General features: G+C 47.7%; 3 protein-coding genes across 4 annotated transcripts; 2 read left to right on the forward strand and 1 right to left on the reverse strand.

Moving 5' to 3' along the window:
* Positions 1-94: 94 nt before the first annotated feature.
* On the reverse strand, positions 95-706 carry LOC117583608. Its single transcript, XM_034272039.1, has 3 exons — positions 593-706; positions 369-525; positions 95-316 (listed from the first exon to the last, which is right to left on the reverse strand). The coding sequence occupies exons 1-3, from the start codon at positions 674-676 to the stop codon at positions 102-104; spliced, it is 456 nt and encodes a 151-aa protein (XP_034127930.1). The 5' UTR covers positions 677-706; the 3' UTR covers positions 95-101.
* Positions 707-2,696: 1,990 nt separating this feature from the next.
* On the forward strand, positions 2,697-8,345 carry LOC117581109 (diuretic hormone receptor). 2 transcript variants are annotated; one of them, XM_034268016.1, is made up of 12 exons: positions 2,697-3,049; positions 5,920-6,223; positions 6,306-6,504; positions 6,577-6,670; positions 6,740-6,914; positions 6,971-7,044; positions 7,109-7,219; positions 7,288-7,476; positions 7,536-7,651; positions 7,725-7,781; positions 7,843-8,041; positions 8,094-8,345. In XM_034268016.1, exons 2-12 carry the CDS (start codon positions 5,953-5,955, stop codon positions 8,124-8,126), a joined length of 1,518 nt encoding a protein of 505 aa, XP_034123907.1. In that variant the 5' UTR covers positions 2,697-3,049; positions 5,920-5,952; the 3' UTR covers positions 8,127-8,345. The 2 variants fall into 2 exon arrangements, with proteins under 2 accessions (XP_034123907.1, XP_034123917.1); XM_034268026.1 differs by having other exon boundaries at positions 8,100-8,345.
* A 4,696-nt stretch (positions 8,346-13,041) lies between these two features.
* Positions 13,042-14,290, forward strand: LOC117581799 (lysosomal aspartic protease). The gene has a single exon (XM_034269243.1). The coding sequence runs from the start codon at positions 13,046-13,048 to the stop codon at positions 14,282-14,284; it is 1,239 nt and encodes a 412-aa protein (XP_034125134.1). The 5' UTR covers positions 13,042-13,045; the 3' UTR covers positions 14,285-14,290.
* The last annotated feature ends 4,664 nt before the right edge of the window (positions 14,291-18,954 follow it).

Below are 18,954 nucleotides of genomic sequence, written 5' to 3' on the forward strand. Positions count from 1 at the left end.
TTGCTGGCTAACGAAACAGAAATCCCCCCAAAAAACAAATCGCAAGCAGAGATTAAACTTAATACAAAACTTTTACTACAACATTTCTGGGGTAACAATTTCTAGCTGCTGGGCAGCGGCACATGCGGCAGGGGATTGCATTGTGTGGCAAACTCTTTGGCCTGGTTGCACGTTTGCTCGTTCTTCCACATGCGCGCGGGGCAGTTGAGGAAGGTCTCGGCATTCACGCAGCTGTAGAGCATGCCGGCAAAGGGCGAACAGCCATGGGGCAGCACCTTGTAAGCCTCAATATTGGATGCTATCATGTGGCCCTTGACTGAGGGAGAGAGATTCAATTGGGTTTAAAGCAGGAGCAGACGTATACGCACTGCTGCCCAGGCAGGTGTCAAAGGAGCGCACAATGTGCGCCACCATTTCCTGATCCCGCTGATGGATATGCTGCTCCAGATATTGCTTCACGCGTTCCATGCGAATTTTGCCATTGAGCAGGGCGCCGGTCTCGCGGTAAATGCAATCGGGATAGCACTTTGAGAGCAGAAAGGGGAACAGAAATGAATGCAGGATTCTCCACTCTCTCAACGGAAAGACCTACCAAATGCGTGTTGCTGGGATACTTGGCATTCGCAGACTTCAGTTGGCTAACATACTTGTGACACTTTTGTGGCACATCTCCCATATCCAATTCGGGTGCGCGGCAGCACGAGTTAATGTCCTGCAAAAGCAAAACTTTGCTCCATGATTGGATTCCTTTTTTGTTCTTTTATATTTGCTACTTACAAAATTATTAAAATTCGGCGGCGCTGTGCAATCGTAGGCAGTCTGTGGCTGTGCCTGTGCCCGTGCCTGTGCCTGCCACAACACAAAGGTCAGAGTGCACACAAAAAGCAACAACTGTTCGGTCATCTCGATGGGTTGACGGCCAGCGAAATTATGAAATTTGTTTAAGCTGCCGTCACACGCTTTTATAGCGAAATAAACTGACCAAAAAGTGATTGGGTTAATGAGGCTGTAATGAAATCGGGTCGTTTGGCATTGTCTGTCCGTTGGTTCAATGCGTCCGTTGAAGGCTGTAAACAAACATCAGCCACGACGACCCGAGCCGCTCGTGCGTGAACCACAAAATTGGGGAAATACCAGCAGAACAATCTGGAAAAGCAATGAGGGAGAGAGAGTAGCGATGAATCTCAGGTGAGGTATCCTTTGACTCTGCTAATTAATGCGGCGTGCAATTAATGAGCTCGCACATGAAAAGAAAGCTGCTAAGTAATTGCTGGCAGCCGCCACACTCTCTGCTCCTACTTACTGTGTCGTCTGCTCAGTGAGTTCTTACTTCCAGCGTATGCTCTTAGCCACTAAGCTGACGATGATGGGCGGCAGTCACGCCGCGCAAGGACTTAGCACAGTGTGGAGCGCTGTGATTGATGCCACGTTTTTTTCCCCCTTCTTCCAAAAGAATTTAATAGAAAAATCTGCAACAAGCGTTCTTGCGATAGTTTTGCTGCTCTGCTGCTGTGAATGGAAAAACTTTGACGTATTTTTTCGGCACTTCAAGGGGAAAAGTACGAAAGAGTAACGTCCTCATCGCTGGCAAACACAAAAGGTTTGGGTGAACATTTAAATTGAATAAAAAACCACTCGAAATGCGTGCGACATTAAATTTGCATGCGACAGGATAAGTGCTTTAAAGCGAACAGGGAAGACACAAAGAGAGAGAGAGACACAGAGAATGGCAAAGAGAGAGAGTGGCGGAGAAAGCATTTTTTAAATTGGAATTTAAATGCTTTTGAGTGGCAGTTGACATTAGCATTTGTTTGAAAATCAAACAGTCGGGATAAGGATGTTGCCAACACCACACGCCCCACCCCTTGCGCGCGGGTGTGTGTGTGTGTGTGTGTGTGTCAAACACATGCCAGCAGGCAGCAGGCAGCCCGCAGCCGCCGTCTAAATGTTTATCATTGTAATATCACAGCTAAGACTCGCATGGAAAAGCTGCTATAAATATGTAAAAAAAGTAAAAGGAAAAGGAAAACCTTTTGTCTGTTGTTCCTGCTGCGAATTTAATTTCACGAAATTTTCGGGAAGCATCCATCCCCATGCGAACGGAGCGCCACTTATTGATATTTCAATAGCTGTCAGGCTCCACTCGAGTTTAATTTGATTAGCCGCACATGCTGCTCCACACCTGCAATTAAATTCAACGTGGCAGGGACTTCAAAGGGGATTTGGGGAAAACCGAAAACCGAAAACCGGAAACCAATTCCGATACAGTTGGACCTAAGCAAACAGAACAGACAGTGAGCCGGAGCATCAGGCAGCGAAATGCTCAGCAGTGGAAATATCGTAGAGCACGTCAAATATTTGCATAAATCAAATAGGCAGATTTTCGGGCATTATAACTGCCATCCACAACGGCATTCACCTGTTGCCTAGCGTCGAAAGCTTCCATGTGGAACGCAGCTTTTGGCGCAGAGCTTTCGCACTGTGTGGACTGCGAACGCGTTTCGCGCCTTTCTTTTGGTAAGAACTTCGGCAGAATGTTGGCATGTGATTCCTGCGGGCATCCGCCGCGACTCAGACTCAGTTATCAACTGGATGCGAGCGAGTGCGGTTCTTGGTTCTTCTTCTCTGTCTCTGGGCAGCTGCCAGCGCGTAAAGGATAACAGCGATAAATGGCAAAAATATTAGCAAAAAATTAATATAATTCAAATTTGTACGGAAAGAAATTCCAATTCAATGTCGCCCAAAGGGCTTACAGTTATTGTGCGAGTGTGACAAATAATCCTGCATACAAATGCGAGTGTAAACCCCAAAAGAAAAACCATAAAGTTGTGCTCGCTGTGTGTGTGGTGTGTGTCCATCCATAACCAAGGCAACGAACGACAACTAGACAAACACACAGATACACACACATACACACACACACGGACTGATGGACAGCCATTGACTGGTGTAAGCGGAGACTCAGCGCCCAACCACCCGCACAAGAAAGCAGCTCAAACATCATCATTTGGCAGCTGAGAAGGCGTTAAACACATTTAAGCCGGGTCAAGTAAGTGGCTATCCTGGCCCAAGGGACAAAGGACACAACCCACGGCACACAGCTCATTCTGTGGTCAGTGGGAAAATTCCGTTAAACTCGGCAATCTGCAAGTGTAAAATATAAGAAAAAGTAAGCCCCAAAAGGATACAAAAGGCGGCCAGCGAAGACAAGGAACAATGTAAGCGGGCTTCCTGTGCAGCCCACGGATATGTGTGTGTGTGCTGTGTGTGCAAAAAGAATGGCAAACAATTTGCGGTTAATTAAAACGGCACAAACCACACACACACGCGCACACTAGTCTGGGGGGAAAACAATGCATTGAGGCCAATCCATTGAGGCTGCGCTTTCAGCAGAGTTTTCAATTGGCTTCAATGTTGGTTTAGGTGTTTGCCAAATCGATTGGGCAATCGATCCCCAGCCATAGTCCAGCCAATAATCAGCCAGGAACTTGTTGCCCCTTTTCGCTTTAATGGACTTCCTTTCACGCTGCTGAGAACGTGCCGTAAATCTCGTGAAAATCTCTCTCACAAATAATTCGACACACTTGTAATGCATTCAACTCGAGTTTTTTTTTATTGAGCCAATAAATAACAGATTTAGTCGAGCAGCTTCTGGCTGTTGGTTTTGTTGTGGCTTGTTTGCCTTTTGTGTCCAATATTTATGGATTTATCTGGCGATGCTGAAATCCCTCACGTAACTGCAGCGACCTGCACGTGCCACAATGAGCGGAAAGCCGTTAAAGGTTCAGACAATAAAATGCCACACTTGTTGGGCAATCGGTTGTGACTTGTGCTGACTTCAGCAGCAGCGGAAATGGCTCGTCCAGCAGCTTCTTACCACTTGCCACCGTTCGGGGCGGCCATGTGGTTGATTGGCCCCGCAGGCTACATAAAAGTGTGGCACACCCCCACTCCGTGTGTGTGTCTGCGATTACTTTCCGATATGAAACAATGTTTTCTCTCTCGCTTAAATGAGCAATTTGATTAAAAAACTTTCTATGCAGGCAGGCAGCGGGGGCAGCCTTTCAAGGCCAGGCAGCGTCCCACCCACCCACACATCGCAGCTTATGAATTTAACATGTTCTTTTGTTGCTGCTTCGCTGCCTCTCTGCCTCGCTGCCTCGCTGCTGTCTATAAAATTGAATGAGCAACATTAATGAGCACAGAAAGTGGCACTTGGCAGGCCTTGTCCATGCAACACATTCCCCCAATTACGAGCCGCAAACCCGCAACTTCAATGTGGCACTCGCCATTCTTGCAATTCTCTAAAGAATATAAGAAAATACAAACATTTATAAGCCTTAAAGCAGCAGCCGGAAATTGCAGAAAATTCTCACATGAGCGAGACACAGAAAAAGTGGCCACAGTGGCAGGGAGGGGCATTCGTTGCTCGTTTGCCCATTTGTGCGTCGCCTCGGGCAAATCCATTGTGTGCAATCGTACGAGATTAGATACAATCTTCTATAATGGCAAAACGGAGAGAGGGAATACAGTGGGAGCTGGGCCAACCACATTCCCCGGTGGATCTCCTTTTGGGTTTGTGTCTGTGTCTGCGTCTGCATTTGATTTGTCCATCTTCATCTACATCACAGGCGGGTTTATGTCCTGGGTCTGCTCGCTGGCTTGGACTGGACATTCATCACGTTGACTGCCCATAAATGAGATTTGTCCATGCGCGCTGTCAGAATATTTTTGCATTTGTTTCTGCACTTGAAATCCTCTCTTTTTGGTTTCTTACTGTCTGTCGGATTTAATTGAAATCAAATATGCAATTAGCCAAAGTTCTGCCCATAATTCAGGCCGCCTCAACTGACTTGGCAATTTTTTACTGCGGCATTATTTATGAGGTAATTAGAGCCGCTGTTCTGTGTGTTTCCCTTTGCCTTTTCCTTCAACTTAAAATTGCGTTGTTCCTTGTGGTTTGTGTGTGCGTGTGTGTGTGTGTTGGGCACCAACTCATTCCTCACGTCTGGATCGTGTCTTAAAAGGCAACGCGGCGTATGTGTTATAATTTAGCGAGAAGCTAATGAATGCGCGGAGGGAGCCATGGAGCAAGCAGGACTCGCTGCGGCGTGCTGTGCCGTTGTAATAATCAACTTTTGCTTTGTTTTATGGTGCTCTAATTTACGAGCAACAACAAGCAAGCCGCCAGCCACAGTGGGTGCTGGAAGTGGCTGCAATTTGAGTGGAGTTTTGCCCCAGCGGAGTTCATATTTCATGGATTGTGTGGCGGCCACCCATGGCTTGGAAATTGCTCAGAAAATTCCATGCAAAAGGATTGTTTTGATATAAAATAATTTGTAGTTCTCGGGGAAGCCATTTAATTGTTTGCTTCAATTATTCATGCACAAAACTTTTAAAGTTTCCCTGGAAGTTGACTAAATGCGGAACGGGAATCATCCTTTGCCTCCTTCCGATTGCTTTCGTCCCTCACTGTTTGTGGGTTCCTGCCCTCTTTTATGCCTCATACATTAATGTAACGATGCATCATTTATGCCATTCATTTATTATCGTGGCCCAAAATGTGACTTTTCCTCTCGGTTGGCTGCTGCTGGCATTTCCAAGGCACAAACCAAGCAGAGCCCTGGGCCGAGCCCTTTCGACTCTTGCGGGTGTTCCTTTGCTGCTGTCTGCTCTCTTTGATGGTGGAACTAATGCATTTTTATGGCAATTCCTGGCGACTGCCTTTAAGTTAGCCTCTGAACTGATTTCAGGCTGGCCGCAGCCTTGTGTGTGGCAGTGTCAATGCAATTAACGGACCATCAGTTGGTTGGAGCTGCCCCACAGGGCTGCTGTCCCTTAACAATAGCAACAATTAAACTCTGCTGATACACACACACACACACACACACACACACACATCTGGTGTCGCCCCAGCAGGTGGAGCCGCAGAATGGCTCTGGCCAGGGCACAATGAGCGTCCACAAGTACATGGAGGCTGCCAATGGCAGCGACAGCGAACTCGATCCGCTGCTAATGCTGTCGAATCTGGACGCAATTGGGGCCAGTGTGGAGCTGCAGTGCCTGGTGCAGGAGCATTTGGATGCAACGAACTACGGCAATGCGAGCGACCACTGCCTCACGCAGTTCGACTCGATCCTGTGCTGGCCACGAACGGCGCGCGGCACCCTGGCGGTGCTCCAGTGCATGGATGAGCTGCAGGGCATCCACTACGACAGCAGCAGTGAGTTGGAGTCCATCACAGTGATGGATTGATTTGGAGGAGAGGAGAGGAGAGGAGAGTGACCTTTTGCACCCTTTTGCAGAGAATGCCACACGCTTCTGCCATGCGAATGGAACGTGGGAAAAGTACACGAACTACGATGCCTGCGCCCATCTGCCAGCCTCGCACTCGGTGACGGAATTCGAGGTCATCGTGGAGCTGCCAACCATCATTTACTACATCGGCTATGCCCTCAGCCTGGTCTCCCTCAGCCTGGCGCTGATTGTTTTTGCTTACTTTAAGTAAGTGAAGCTCGGCGGAGGTCCATGTGCCTCGTCCTTAACTCATGTTTACCTCCCTCCCCCCCCACACAGGGAGCTGCGTTGCCTGCGCAACACCATTCACGCCAATTTGTTCTTTACGTACATTATGTCCGCTTTGTTCTGGATACTGTTGCTATCGGTGCAGGTGAGAGCAGTCCTCTCTCCGCCTGCGTGCTGCCTGTAATCCCTCCCATTCTCCCATTCTGCCTCTCAGATCTCCATTCGCAGCGGACAGGCGAGCTGCATTGCTCTGGTCACGCTCTTTCACTTCTTTACGCTGACAAACTTCTTCTGGATGCTGGTGGAGGGCCTCTACCTGTACATGCTGGTGGTGAACACCTTCTCCGGCGACAACATACGCTTCAACATCTACGCCTCCATCGGCTGGGGTGAGTAGCCAATCCATTGGGTTGTCCTGCCAATTGAAGCCTCCCTTCCGCTCCAGGTGGTCCTGCGCTGTTTGTCATTGCCTGGCTGGTGGCCAAGTGCCTGACTGTCAGCTACAACAGCACCGAAAAGGTAAGTGCTGCACGGACTGCTCTCTGCTGCTGTGCGCCTTTGAACTTGCTTCGCTTTCTCGTAGTACGACATCAATTGCCCCTGGATGGAGGAGACGAATGTCGATTGGATATACCAGGGTCCCGTGTGCGCCGTGCTGCTCATCAATTTAACCTTTCTGCTGCGCATCATGTGGGTGAGTGCCAACCGCTTCAACCTACGACCCAGAGCGGAGCTACCATCATTCTTATCACTCCCTTCCAGGTGCTCATCACCAAACTGCGCTCCGCCAATACCGTGGAGACGCGTCAGTACAGGAAGGCAGCCAAGGCGCTGCTGGTGCTCATTCCGCTCTTTGGCATCACCTATCTGGTGGTGCTGGCCGGGCCATCGGAGGTCGGCCTCATGGGTCACATGTTTGCCGTTCTGCGCGCTGTTCTGCTGAGCACACAGGTGGGTCCAAGTGCCTCGTTTGTTCTTCTCTGATTGTTTGCATTGGCGACCATTGGCAGGGCTTCTCCGTATCCTTGTTCTACTGTTTCCTTAACTCGGAGGTGCGCAATGCGCTGCGGCATCACATCTCCACGTGGCGGGATACGCGTGACATCCAGCAGAGCCAGAGCCGACGGTGGGTATAGTGTCCAGCAGAGAGCTGGAACTTGTCCGCACGCAACCATTGTCTCTCCCCCTCCCCTCGACAGGTACACCACGAAGAGTTTCTCCAAGGACAACCACTCGCCGCGGGCCGAGAGCATGCGGTAAGTGGCAGGACAGCAAGGGAGGCGCTGGAGTTTGTGTAGAGTCTGATATCCATTGCAGGCCGCTGACCAGCTACTATGGACGCGGCAAGCGTGAGTCCTGCGTGAGTTCGGCCACCACGACGACACTGGTGGGCCAGCATCCGCCCTGCCACAGCCTGCACACTGGTGGCACACTCACGACAACGGGCACGGGCACGGGCATGGGCACGGGCAGCTCCCTCAGTGTCATGCCCCGTGCCATCAGTCCACTGATGAAGGTAAACTAGCAGCTCCAGCTGAATGCAGCTCCAGCCTCTAATCATTTCCCAGTTGCAGCATGGACTCGAGGAGAACTCCGTTTAGAGGATGATTTTAGCATTGGCAAGTGCATCTTAAGAGACTGAACTTTCATTGAATTCCATTTCCGAGAGCGGAGAGCAAAACCCCGAGCTAAATGTCGTGTCTACACCTGAAACCTATCCTCCAATGATACTCCAATATTAGCCAAAATATTTTCGTCTAACTGTTTCTGTAGCAACAACCAAGCAACAACTGAATAAATGGTCTATTTACTTGAGTGTACTTCACAATGGATTCCCTTTTATGTGCTCCAAGCTCCAAATTGATATTTCTGCGTGTTCTTTGATGTGCCCGCCTGTCATATAATATGTATTGAATCGTTTGCAAGGAGCTGCCAACATCAAAGATGAGCTCAAAAACTTTGCATGTCCGCCCAGCAGCATCTGTGGTGGCATGAAAGTTTAACAAGTTTTCAGTTTATGGGAGAGAACTTCCTTCCGTAAGAAACAGAGTTCTCAGCTGAAACAAAGCAAAACTTTGCCAGCATCTACAATTTGTTGGTGTAACCAAAGAACCTGCAAAACGCATAGAAATTTCTGGTAAATTCCTCTTTAAAATATTCTTGGGAATATCTGTGGGAATTTACGCAACTTTCTGTCGCCACTCAGCAACCAACAGTCGAATCTTCGCTCTCGAGTCAATTATATTCATAATTAATAGAAATTTGGGTTTGTAATTGGAAATCTGTCCATGGCCTTGCCTAATTGTTCGCTAATTAGACCCAACCTGAGCCTAAGGCAGTGGCTGCGGTGAGCATTGAGTGGCTTTAATGGGTTAAGTGACGACCCAGCCCAGCGAAGGAAAAGGATAAAGGTTAAACACTCTCGTTAAGAAACTTTTGCATAACTCCCACTCAGTGCTTCACAGTGCCCCTGACAATACTTAGCCAAAGGTAATATACATATTGTTGCAAATAAGTAGTTTGTTGGTTGATGGCGGAGTGGTGAGGGGGCGGAAGAGCTTCCCAAATGCGCATGAATGTTGCATGAGCTGGGGCTCGGGCAAGTGCACATACAAAGAACTGAAAATACTTTGTTCCTGGCATCTGCGCTCGACTTTTTGATACCACTTAAAGGGTGTAACGATAAGATGTAAAAATAGTGAATAAACCGGGAGCTGGGCGATCTCTAGGCAAAGCAAAAATGACCGAGGGCGAATTCGCTCTCGCAGACAAAGCGAGCGGCGGCGAATTCAGATGAGAGCGCAGAGCAGATCGGCAACAGCGACGCCGCTTGAGTTGCAGTCGAACAAACGCGAAGGTTCGATGGGAGAAGAAAGCAACATCGATTTGCAATAAATTACGCTTCCTACAACTAAGGAAACATAAGTACACCCTGGCTCTGGACGCTTACCCAGTACGAAAGTCATAAAGGCAGCTGCATATACGGACACTCCTCCCCTTTTTTCTTTGCAAGAAAAAAGAAAAAGCTCAAATAAAAATAAAATAGGAATAAATATTTAATGTGCACGAAGAATGCAGAGCCTGCTGGTTCTCGTGTTCATTTGATATGCGCAGATTTCTTTGCTCTTTTTTCTGTGTGGCTTTTGCAAGTGAAATGTGAGCGGAAGTGGGAAATTTCTCTAATTGTAATTCGCTGAAAAACGAAGTAAATGGAAACCAAAGTCTGCCTACGTCAAAGGCACCAATACAACAGCAAACTCTCATTCCCCCACTCCAAACATCTTGCCACCCTTTGCAGCCCTTTGATTGTTGAGCCTTCAGCATATGCGATGTGTGCAGTTGCCGCCTTGAAGTGCCTCTCACGCACCCCACTAAGGCGACAGCGACAGCGACAGCAACTGCGACAAGGACAAGGACACTTGCCACCTGTCTGAAGTAGATAAGAGGCAGAGCATTGAAGCATTTTAATTAACCAAATTGTGCGCGTAAAATGTAAAATTGTAACATTGTAAAATGGTAAAATGGCAACTTCAGCAACTGGCAAACTGAGAAACAAGCCAAAAAGCGAAACTCAATTAAAACGCTCTTAGGCCTTTGTGTGGGTTGAAACTGCTGCCAAAGGGTTTCCCGACTGCTTTAATTACCCACCGCCTCCTGCCGCAAGTGGCAAGTCACTTAAGGTCACATTAACAGGCCAAAGGTCAGAACGGGGAAGCCACATGCAAAAATCTACTGGAATTCCATTATGCAAAGCAACATTTTGGGTTTCATTTCAAGTAAAACTTGAATTAAAAATGTTTCCCTTATGCGAGCAAACCCCCTGCCTCCCCGTGGCCTTTGTGGCTGCATTTCATGGACTGAACACTGACACGCACTGTGATTTATGGAGCCGCCTTTCAGTGAGTCTCCCTTAATTATGTGTAAATATATTATGAATAGAGAGGCAAAGTTTTGCGCCTAGTTGGCGGCTGGCATTCGGCTTTAATCTTCGGCCCACAGAATGGATTTCATCTGACGTGCCTCACGCTTCACTGGCTGCAAGTGGCAAAACAGAGTTCGGCCCCAGGATGTGTGCTTCTTCTGTGTGTGTGTGTGTGTGTGTTGTGGTGGGTTTGCTGCCACCCGATCTGCTTTTGCGACTAATTAAATATTTGTTCCGCCAGGCTTTAACAACAATTTAGTTAATCGTAAAAGGAAAACTTTGGTCCATGCTCTTAAAGTTGTGCCAGGCAGCAGGCAGCAGTTGTCTGCTGCTTTAATCCACTGGCACTGGCACTGGCACTTGGCAATTTTCTTTATGCAAATCGACTGCCTGCCAGTTGATGCTGTTCCTGCAGCTTGTGGAAAAATCATGGAACACATTCCGTACTCTATCTACATATATTCTGTTCGTTTCCATTGACTCGTTCGTTGCCTCCTACTAATTTCTGACATATTTGTGAGATGTTTCTACTGGTTGCCGAAGAAAATCAATCAAAATTGAGTGGCAAAGTGTTTGGCATCCCTGTTGGCTTAATTGATTGCCTCATCAGTTGCAGAAGCGGCAGGAAGTCTGTATATCCATCAGTGCCATTTTTAAACGCCTTGAAAACAGGTCATACGTGAATCAGTTTAGGTGTTTTATGTTTATTCATTCATCGCATAAACATTCATGAGTTGTCGCCTTTAGTAATCTTTAGAACACTCTTTACACTTTTCCAGTTGCTATTTCCTCTCTATTCTGCGCATCTCGTGGCATTTGCAATTTATTTCCATATTTTCAGCTGCAGCATAGCATTGGCATGTGCCACAGAACACATCATATCCTTCATGTTTCTGGGTTAACAATTCTGTGGCGCACTTTTAAGGGTCGCTGCTGGAGTTTCCCTTTGCGGTAGAGCAGCAAATCGATAAACAGAACACAAAACTCTGTGCAAAGTTTTCCCTCTTTTTTGTTTCTGTGGGTCGACCCTCTAATTGGCTCATAAATAATACAGCAAGGCAACAAGTCACAGTCTGGGGCACAGATAACACTCTTTCCCTTTATGGAGTGCCTTTAATGGAATCCATTTAAAGAGTAAACCGCAACCTTTACCCTTTTGCTGCTGCTGTTTGAATACATGCCAATATTTTGTCAGATGAATAAATACGTGGAAAATGGTATAATTGGTTTTATTTTTGGGACCTTGGAGCTGCACTTCTTGCCAGCAACTTTTGGCCAGCTGTTACTTGTCAGTCCATCTCTTTCGTATTAGCAGCTGGCAGGAAACAGCAGGATGTCCATCTGCAAACCAAATACCCAATTTCTAAGCATCAAGAAATACAAAATGTGCTGCCTGCTGTGGGCAATTTCCGGGCACCTTACCTTTTCGGGCACACCTTTTCCTTTTTTCCAGGTAAAAATCAACAAGTGTTGCCACAAAAGTTTACCCCATAACCTGCTACAGATATTCCTTTGGAGACATGACGTTTCACCCTGCCAGCAGAAAAGTACAAAAGTTTTCCCCCCAATTGTGTGTTTGCCTAATTCAATGAGGAGGCAGTCTGGCTGCCTGTTTAGCTGAATGCCACTTTAGGGCCAGAGTCTAATGCAATTTGAATTCCGCTGCTAATGTTATTTGCACAACTTTCGCTATCAATTAACTTGGCCAACATCAAAGCCGCTTGGACAATCCTTTTTAGGCAGGAGACAGCGCACAGCACACAGCGCACGGCACAGAACAGAATTAATTGAGTTGACCAGCGCTCCCTGCTGCTCTCCTCCGTCATTGTTGATCAGCGATAAGAATAATGCAAAGGGGCACCGAGCCAGAGCCCCTCCCGCTGGGCGGCCATTAGCGCAGGTGTGGCCTGCCTGTCAGTGGCAGACAGCAGCCTTCTGATGGTGACAAAAAGGACTCGGTGGAAATGGTTTTGGGATCTGCGAATCCGTTCTCCGTTCTCCGTTCCACCTTGCCTTAAGTGTCGGAGCTGTTATTGTCGCATTAGCCAGAATGTCGACGTTTTAATTGGGGAACATTTCGGCCAGACCAAGGGGATGCCTGAATATTTGCGGTATGTCTGCCCTTGAAATGTGCAGGCTAAACCCATAAAAAAGCACTTAGAACACTGAAGCAGCAGCGGCAAAGGATACACATTTAAATTCGCAATTGAATTCGAGACTAAAGTGGAGCTGGAATCCTGTGTGCAATCGAGCGGCGCACATCAAAAGCAGCAACTGCAATTACGTGTGGGTGAGTGTATTCACATATTCACTTATTCATTCACTGGCAAGCCGATACCTTGACAGTTTTCATATTTGCCATAAAAAAAGGTTATCGATGGGAGTTCAATTGAAAAATCCCCACGCGGAAACGTTTCACATTTCCAATTACAATTTCCATGGCTATTTTTCGTGCTGCTTGATGACCTTTTGGTTAGGGTCTGGTGACCCCGCGTTTGGCAGTGTATACGTCGTACAGGAAATACATATTTAAATACACTTTGTTATAGAGCTATCAGAGACGCTTTCCGTTTGCTTTAAGGCTCAACAAATTTCTGGATGGCAAAGCTTATTGATTCGATGATGTGGATGAGTCTTTGGTCGACTCTCTTGCTGCTGCCCCTTGTGGCAGCTGGAGCCGCTGTCAGAGTCCGCACCCAGCTGTACCGCGTGCCCCTGCATCGCTTTCCCACCGCTCGGCAGCGCTTTGTGCAGTTTGGCATCCGCATGGATCGTTTGCGGCTCAAGTACAGCGGCTTGGGCGCTAAAAGTGGACTGAGAGGCGGCTGGGAGGTGAGAAGCGAGCCGCTGAGCAACTATCTGGACGCACAGTACTTCGGGCCCATCACCATCGGCAGTCCGCCGCAGACCTTCAAGGTGATCTTCGACACTGGATCCTCCAATCTGTGGGTGCCCTCCACCAGCTGTGCACCTGCCATGGTGGCCTGCATGGTGCACAGTCGCTACGATGCGCTCCAGTCGAGCAGCTATCGCCGCAACGGAGGCCACTTTGCCATCCACTACGGCAGTGGCAGTCTGGCTGGGTTCCTCTCCAGCGACACGGTGCGCGTGGCAGGACTGGAGATTCTCAATCAGACATTCGCAGAGGTCACCATAATGCCGGGACCCATCTTTCTGGCAGCCAAATTCGATGGCATCTTCGGCCTGGCCTACCGCAGCATCTCCATGCAGGGCGTGAAGCCTCCCTTCTACGCCATCATGGAGCAGAAGCTGCTGAGCATTCCCGTGTTTAGTGTGTACCTCAACAGGCAGAAGGAGGACAAGGAGGGCGGTGCACTGTTCTTCGGGGGATCCAATCCGAAGTACTATCGGGGCAACTTCACCTACGTGCCGGTCAGCCATCGCGCCTACTGGCAGGTGCTCATGGAGGCGGCCAACATCAAGGATCTGCGACTCTGCCAGCACGGCTGCGAGGTGATCATCGATACGGGCACCTCCTTCCTGGCGCTGCCCTACGAGCAGGCGATACTCATCAACGAATCGATTGGCGGCACACCCACCGAGTACGGGCAGTATTCGGTGCCCTGCGACAAGGTGCCGCAGCTGCCACGCCTCACCCTGCGCATCGGCAGTCGTCAGTTCTCGCTGGATGGCAGCGACTACATCTATCGCGACATCTATGAGGATCGCGAGATGTGCTTCTCGGCGCTCATCGGCGTGGATCTGCCCTCGCCCAGTGGCTCCCTCTGGATACTCGGCGATGTCTTTCTGGGCAAATATTACACGGAGTTCGACATGGGCAACCATCGGATTGGCTTTGCCGATGCCAAGCACTAAGGCAGCGACGGCTCCCTTGATTCGATGTTGTTTTTGTTATTATTATTATTATTATATATTTTTGAACTGTTGGGGCATGCTTCCAGCAAGCTGTTGCTATTTCTGGGCACGTGTACCGCAGGATATTTGGGGGGACTAATGCTGATGGAGAGAACTTGGGCTGAAAACAAAACAGAATTTTATTATTTTATTACCTGCTGGCCGCCCCTTGCATTATACGAGTAGTACATGCCCCTGTCCTGCGTGGGCGGAAGTTAATCAAAAATCGCTTGCAGCCAGTAGATGGAATGAGAGATGAAGAGTGAAAGAGAGACAGTGAGTGAGAGCCATGCTCTGGCATGGAGCTTCCCCCCTTGGGCAATAACTGGCAATGTAATTGATTCCCTGCAAAAACAATGTCTTTTTTGTCTCTGCTTTAGCTGTTTCTTCTTTGCCTCCCCCACCTCCGTCGGGACGCCTGGAGTCCGGCTGTCGACTGTCCTGCTGACTGAATGCAAATTGTGGGCTTTAAAGGATTTCAAATAAGTTTATTGTTGAAAGTAAAGTTTCATAAGTGATGAAATACAATTGGAAATGGTTTAAGAATTGGATTTTGGTCTCGCACACAAGAACTCTAACTGTCTCTCCGAACGATCTGCTCTTCGCTCTTCTCTGAATTCGCTCCCGTCTGAATTCGCTCTCCTTCGTTCCGCTATCGCGTTTGGAATTTGCTGTTTTGCTGTTTGTTACTGTAGATCTCAATTGACAAAAATAACTTTAAGTTTAACGACTTTTGTATTGGGCACTAATTTTCCCAGTGCCTGCGCTGGCTGTGGTTTTTGCCGGCTTTTACGATGTTGCTGGCGCTTAAAGCTGAACAAAAACCAACTGTAAAATACCCAGCAAAAGAAAACAAAGGAGAGAGGAGTATGCGCCGAGAGCAATTCGCCTTGAATTAAAGAGTGTTTTGACTGCTGCTGTGTGGACACAGGGTATCTGCTCTTTTAGACTGCGTTTAAGTGCTTAGGTATATAGTTAAACATTCCATGTACGTGTGTATGTATGCCCTTTGCCATTGTCTTTTTTATGTGCACGCATCGCTGGCGTTTGCTTTTCTTCAATGCTTTTCCTTGACTTTTCTTTTCTTTTCGTTTTTTCCTGTTTTTTGGTGACTCCAGCGACGTTTTCTTTTCTTTTTCATTTATTTTTGATATTTTTTTTTGCCAACGCTTCTCGCATTGACCTTTTCCCTTCGTCGGGCCTGAGGTTGGCGGCTTACACGCTCTCCGGGCCACTTCTTTTTGGCCTTTTTATGGCTTTCATTCACTTTCATTCATTTCATTCTGCAGATCTCTGATGGCCCCACCGTCCCTCCTCTTCTATTTGCGGTTTCAAAAACTGTTGACTTTGAGGGCCTCACTTTCTTGCTACCCCTAAAGTATTACTGTGTGCAGGGTATCCTCTAGCCTGTGTATTTGCTTTATCCTTGCCTAATCCTCGAGTTCAAACCTTCGTTTCTGTTTGTGCTCAACTGAGCAAACCAAATTCAGATTCAGATACAGATTCCTGGTGTGCTGGTCAGCATTAGTTGCGCAAATATTCGACGATAATAAATTGCCATTAGCCGAAACAGTTTTCCTGCAAATTCGAACAGCACGCAAACCTTCAAGAAGGGTTTCCTTTTTATCCCTCGGCTGATTGTGGCAGGGGTAAATGTTTTCCATTGAAACGACTCTTAACGAGTGAAGGAAGGCAACGCTTTTAAATGCCATTTAAATGCTAAGCTCTTGGCTGACAAGTCCCTGCCACAAAGCCACTGTACCGGATTGTGCAATAAGGAAAAACATTCTCAGGCGGTCCCACATCGATGGGAGATTGCAGCATTCTGCCCCATGGCCTTTTGCCTTGGCCGAATGAGGGCTATAAAAGCCACGTACACGCCCCCTTTCTGTTCAGCTTATATCCCTGTGAAAGTGTCCACTCAAAGCTGCATGCCATGCGAGGCTGCAAGGTGCATGTTGATTGCATTTAACGAGAATTTCCCATCTCCCTCAAGGGTAGACATCAAATAAATGTGCAGTTTTTTTCTCAACCCTCCAACATGTCAATTATTGTTATTAGTAGAAATCTCTTTTGACGGCATTTCCTCTACATGACAAAAAGAAGAAGGGCCACATCCCAACCTCTCTTAGTTGTTGGAGGAAGTGGTGGCTGTTCATTTGTTCATGTCCTGCCAGATAAGCGGGGCGATAGGCCAGCACAAAGGAGCAGCCAGCAGCAGCAAAACTAAATCATTCGATAAGATTATGCACACAATTCCGTGCCAGCGGCAGTGTCCCTATCCCCACAGATTTCTATGCAAATGTATCTATTATATGAGGGCACTTTGTGGGCAGGGCTGGCTGCTGTTTTTATTAAATTTTCGCCTGATGCGCCTCAAAACTGGGCTAATGGGGCTACTTCTGTGGCTTGTGGAATCTGCCTCAAAGTTGCTGTTTTGTCACTTAATTACTTTAATATGACAGTTGGTGTTGTGTGTGTGTGTGGCAGGATATTGTCTTATTTTGGGGCATAAAAGGCACTTGGACTGGGACCACCTGATTGCACTTCCAATGTCAATTAGTTTTCCAATTAACTTTGAGTGCACAACCAAACGAAAACACATTGTGTCCTTTGTGCCTTGGTCCTGTCCAAGCTGAAGAAGGTTGAGCCATAAATGTACTTGGACATTGAGAGCACATCCAATGGGCTGGGGCTGGCACATAATGTCAGGAATCATTTATCAACTATCCCTTTGTGTCGGGCTGCCAGGGCGAAACATTAATCTAAGCGGCATGTAAGTAGCCGCCCGAGTGCGGAGGGGGCTCAAAACTACACGAACAACCCTCGAACAGCCATTGAAAATGGCTCTGTCACAATATATTTTGTGTTAAATAAGATTGCTGCCTGTCCTGCTGCTCCTTTTCCGTCTCTCACCTCTTTTAGGCCACACAAAAAATGTTTCTATTTCGGGTTGAGCACTCGGGTTCGGGCTTCAGTTTCGTTTTCGTTTTCGATGTTCGGTGTTTAGTTTCAAGGACGCGCCGTCACTTACCACTAAGGCCTGGCGGCAGACTGTTCTCATTTTTCACACACCACACACCACACATTACCCATACGCCGCCATAAGCCTAAGCGTTCGATTTGCTTGAACAAACGTGACAATGTTAACGCCAAATTGCTTCACTTTTAAGCCAACAAAGGCACACACAAAGAGAGCTCGCTAGAGCATAGATCCAAGGACTAATTACAGGCTGCACTTACTCCCAGTGGATGAAGTAGAATTTTCTAACGACTGCCATGTGGGATTTTCATGCCCAACTTTTACGCCGTACACTCCTTTGACTCTCATGGCAGCCGTATACAAATATTGAATATCCTCTGCCAACTGCCGTTGCCTTTCTCTCGCTCTCCACGTGGCTGTGACATGAATACTAATTAGAAGTGAGTCCCTCCCACAGCGTGCAGCTTAAACTGGATTTGCCAGCAAAATGCTGCATAATAAAGTTAATCAGCCCGTCGACTGGAGGAAGGCATTGTGCCGCGCTTTTTTTCACCTGTTTGGCTGTGCTGTGGATTCGAATTTGAATGTAAATTCAGCGTCGTTTGGCAGCTCAAAATTAAGTACTTTAACGATGGACATCAGCTTACAGTATTTGGCACTCAACGGAATGCTGACAGAAATTGTGCGGTTTCCTCTATTAGAAATGGTGTGGCACGAACAGACATATGTGCAGCTTCAGACCAGTCATCGTTGCATGTTCGTTGGGTTTTTTTGGTGCAACAAACAAAGGTCTTGCGGCGCCTCATTGTCAAAAAGTGCAAACTCTTTTGCCAGATGCCAGGCAACTTTCAGTCCACAAACCCAAACCCTTGGCAGATTTATGAAATGGAAAAAAGTTACGACATTTGCAGACAGGTAAACGATGAGATTTTTGCAACATTTTGGGGCGGATAACTGCTCGATGGTTAACTCATAAGTGGCTAAAGGGAAAGCGAGAGCAGAGAGTCCTGCCATAGCCACAGGAATTATATTTGGCTGAAGACTTCCACTTGCGATTGTTCTGCAATTCAAATCAACTGCCAGCAGCTGCCCAGAGGCCAGAGGGCAACAGTGAGCGGACCTGCTGTTTGATTTATGCACTCTGCACTTTTTGACAAAGTGTTTGCCATTCGACAAAGCCTGCGCCAGCAGAACTGCACTCCCGCACTCCTGCAATGCACTCCGGAATGAAAGTCAAAGTCACTGAGCTGAAAGATAGACACATAGAGAGATAAAGTGACAGCTACTTCCGCCCAGCAGCTGCTTCTGAGCTCTCCACAGAAGCCGCTCGTGCATGGATGCGAAATGGCACTGGGGCATGGCCATATCCATGTCCCCTTAGGCCCTTGGGTTGTCCTCCTGCCTGCCTGCACTGAATTATGTTGTGTGCACAACAAACGTTGCGAGTGCACCTGCCCCACAGCAACTACTCCAGCACTCTCCTGCAACTGTCAGCAAGGAACTGCCCTGGAAATACGAGCACATTGTAATGTTATTAGGAGACAAGCAAACTACAGGACTATGTGTGCCATGTGTGAACTTGTCCAGCTTTTGACAACTGAGTTTGTTGGCTCAAACAAAGGAAATCTACCAGGGGGGCAAAAGCTAA

This window comes from Drosophila guanche, unplaced genomic scaffold (genome assembly GCF_900245975.1).
Source record: "Drosophila guanche unplaced genomic scaffold, DGUA_6, whole genome shotgun sequence".
Lineage (NCBI taxonomy): Eukaryota > Metazoa > Arthropoda > Insecta > Diptera > Drosophilidae > Drosophila > Drosophila guanche.

Coding starts and splice junctions, on each gene's coding strand:
- LOC117583608 (XM_034272039.1), bottom strand. CDS start 676: ATGGGAGATGTGCCACAAAAGTGTCACAAGTATGTTAGCCAACTGAAG. Junction 526..592: donor ATCCCAGCAACACGCATTTG/GTAGGTCTTTCC, acceptor CTGCTCTCAAAG/TGCTATCCCGATTGCATTTA. Junction 317..368: donor TGACACCTGCCTGGGCAGCA/GTGCGTATACGT, acceptor TCTCTCCCTCAG/TCAAGGGCCACATGATAGCA.
- LOC117581799 (XM_034269243.1), top strand. CDS start 13,046: ATGGCAAAGCTTATTGATTCGATGATGTGGATGAGTCTTTGGTCGACT.
- LOC117581109 (XM_034268016.1), top strand. CDS start 5,953: ATGAGCGTCCACAAGTACATGGAGGCTGCCAATGGCAGCGACAGCGAA. Junction 6,224..6,305: donor CATCCACTACGACAGCAGCA/GTGAGTTGGAGT, acceptor ACCCTTTTGCAG/AGAATGCCACACGCTTCTGC. Junction 7,782..7,842: donor CCGCGGGCCGAGAGCATGCG/GTAAGTGGCAGG, acceptor TATCCATTGCAG/GCCGCTGACCAGCTACTATG.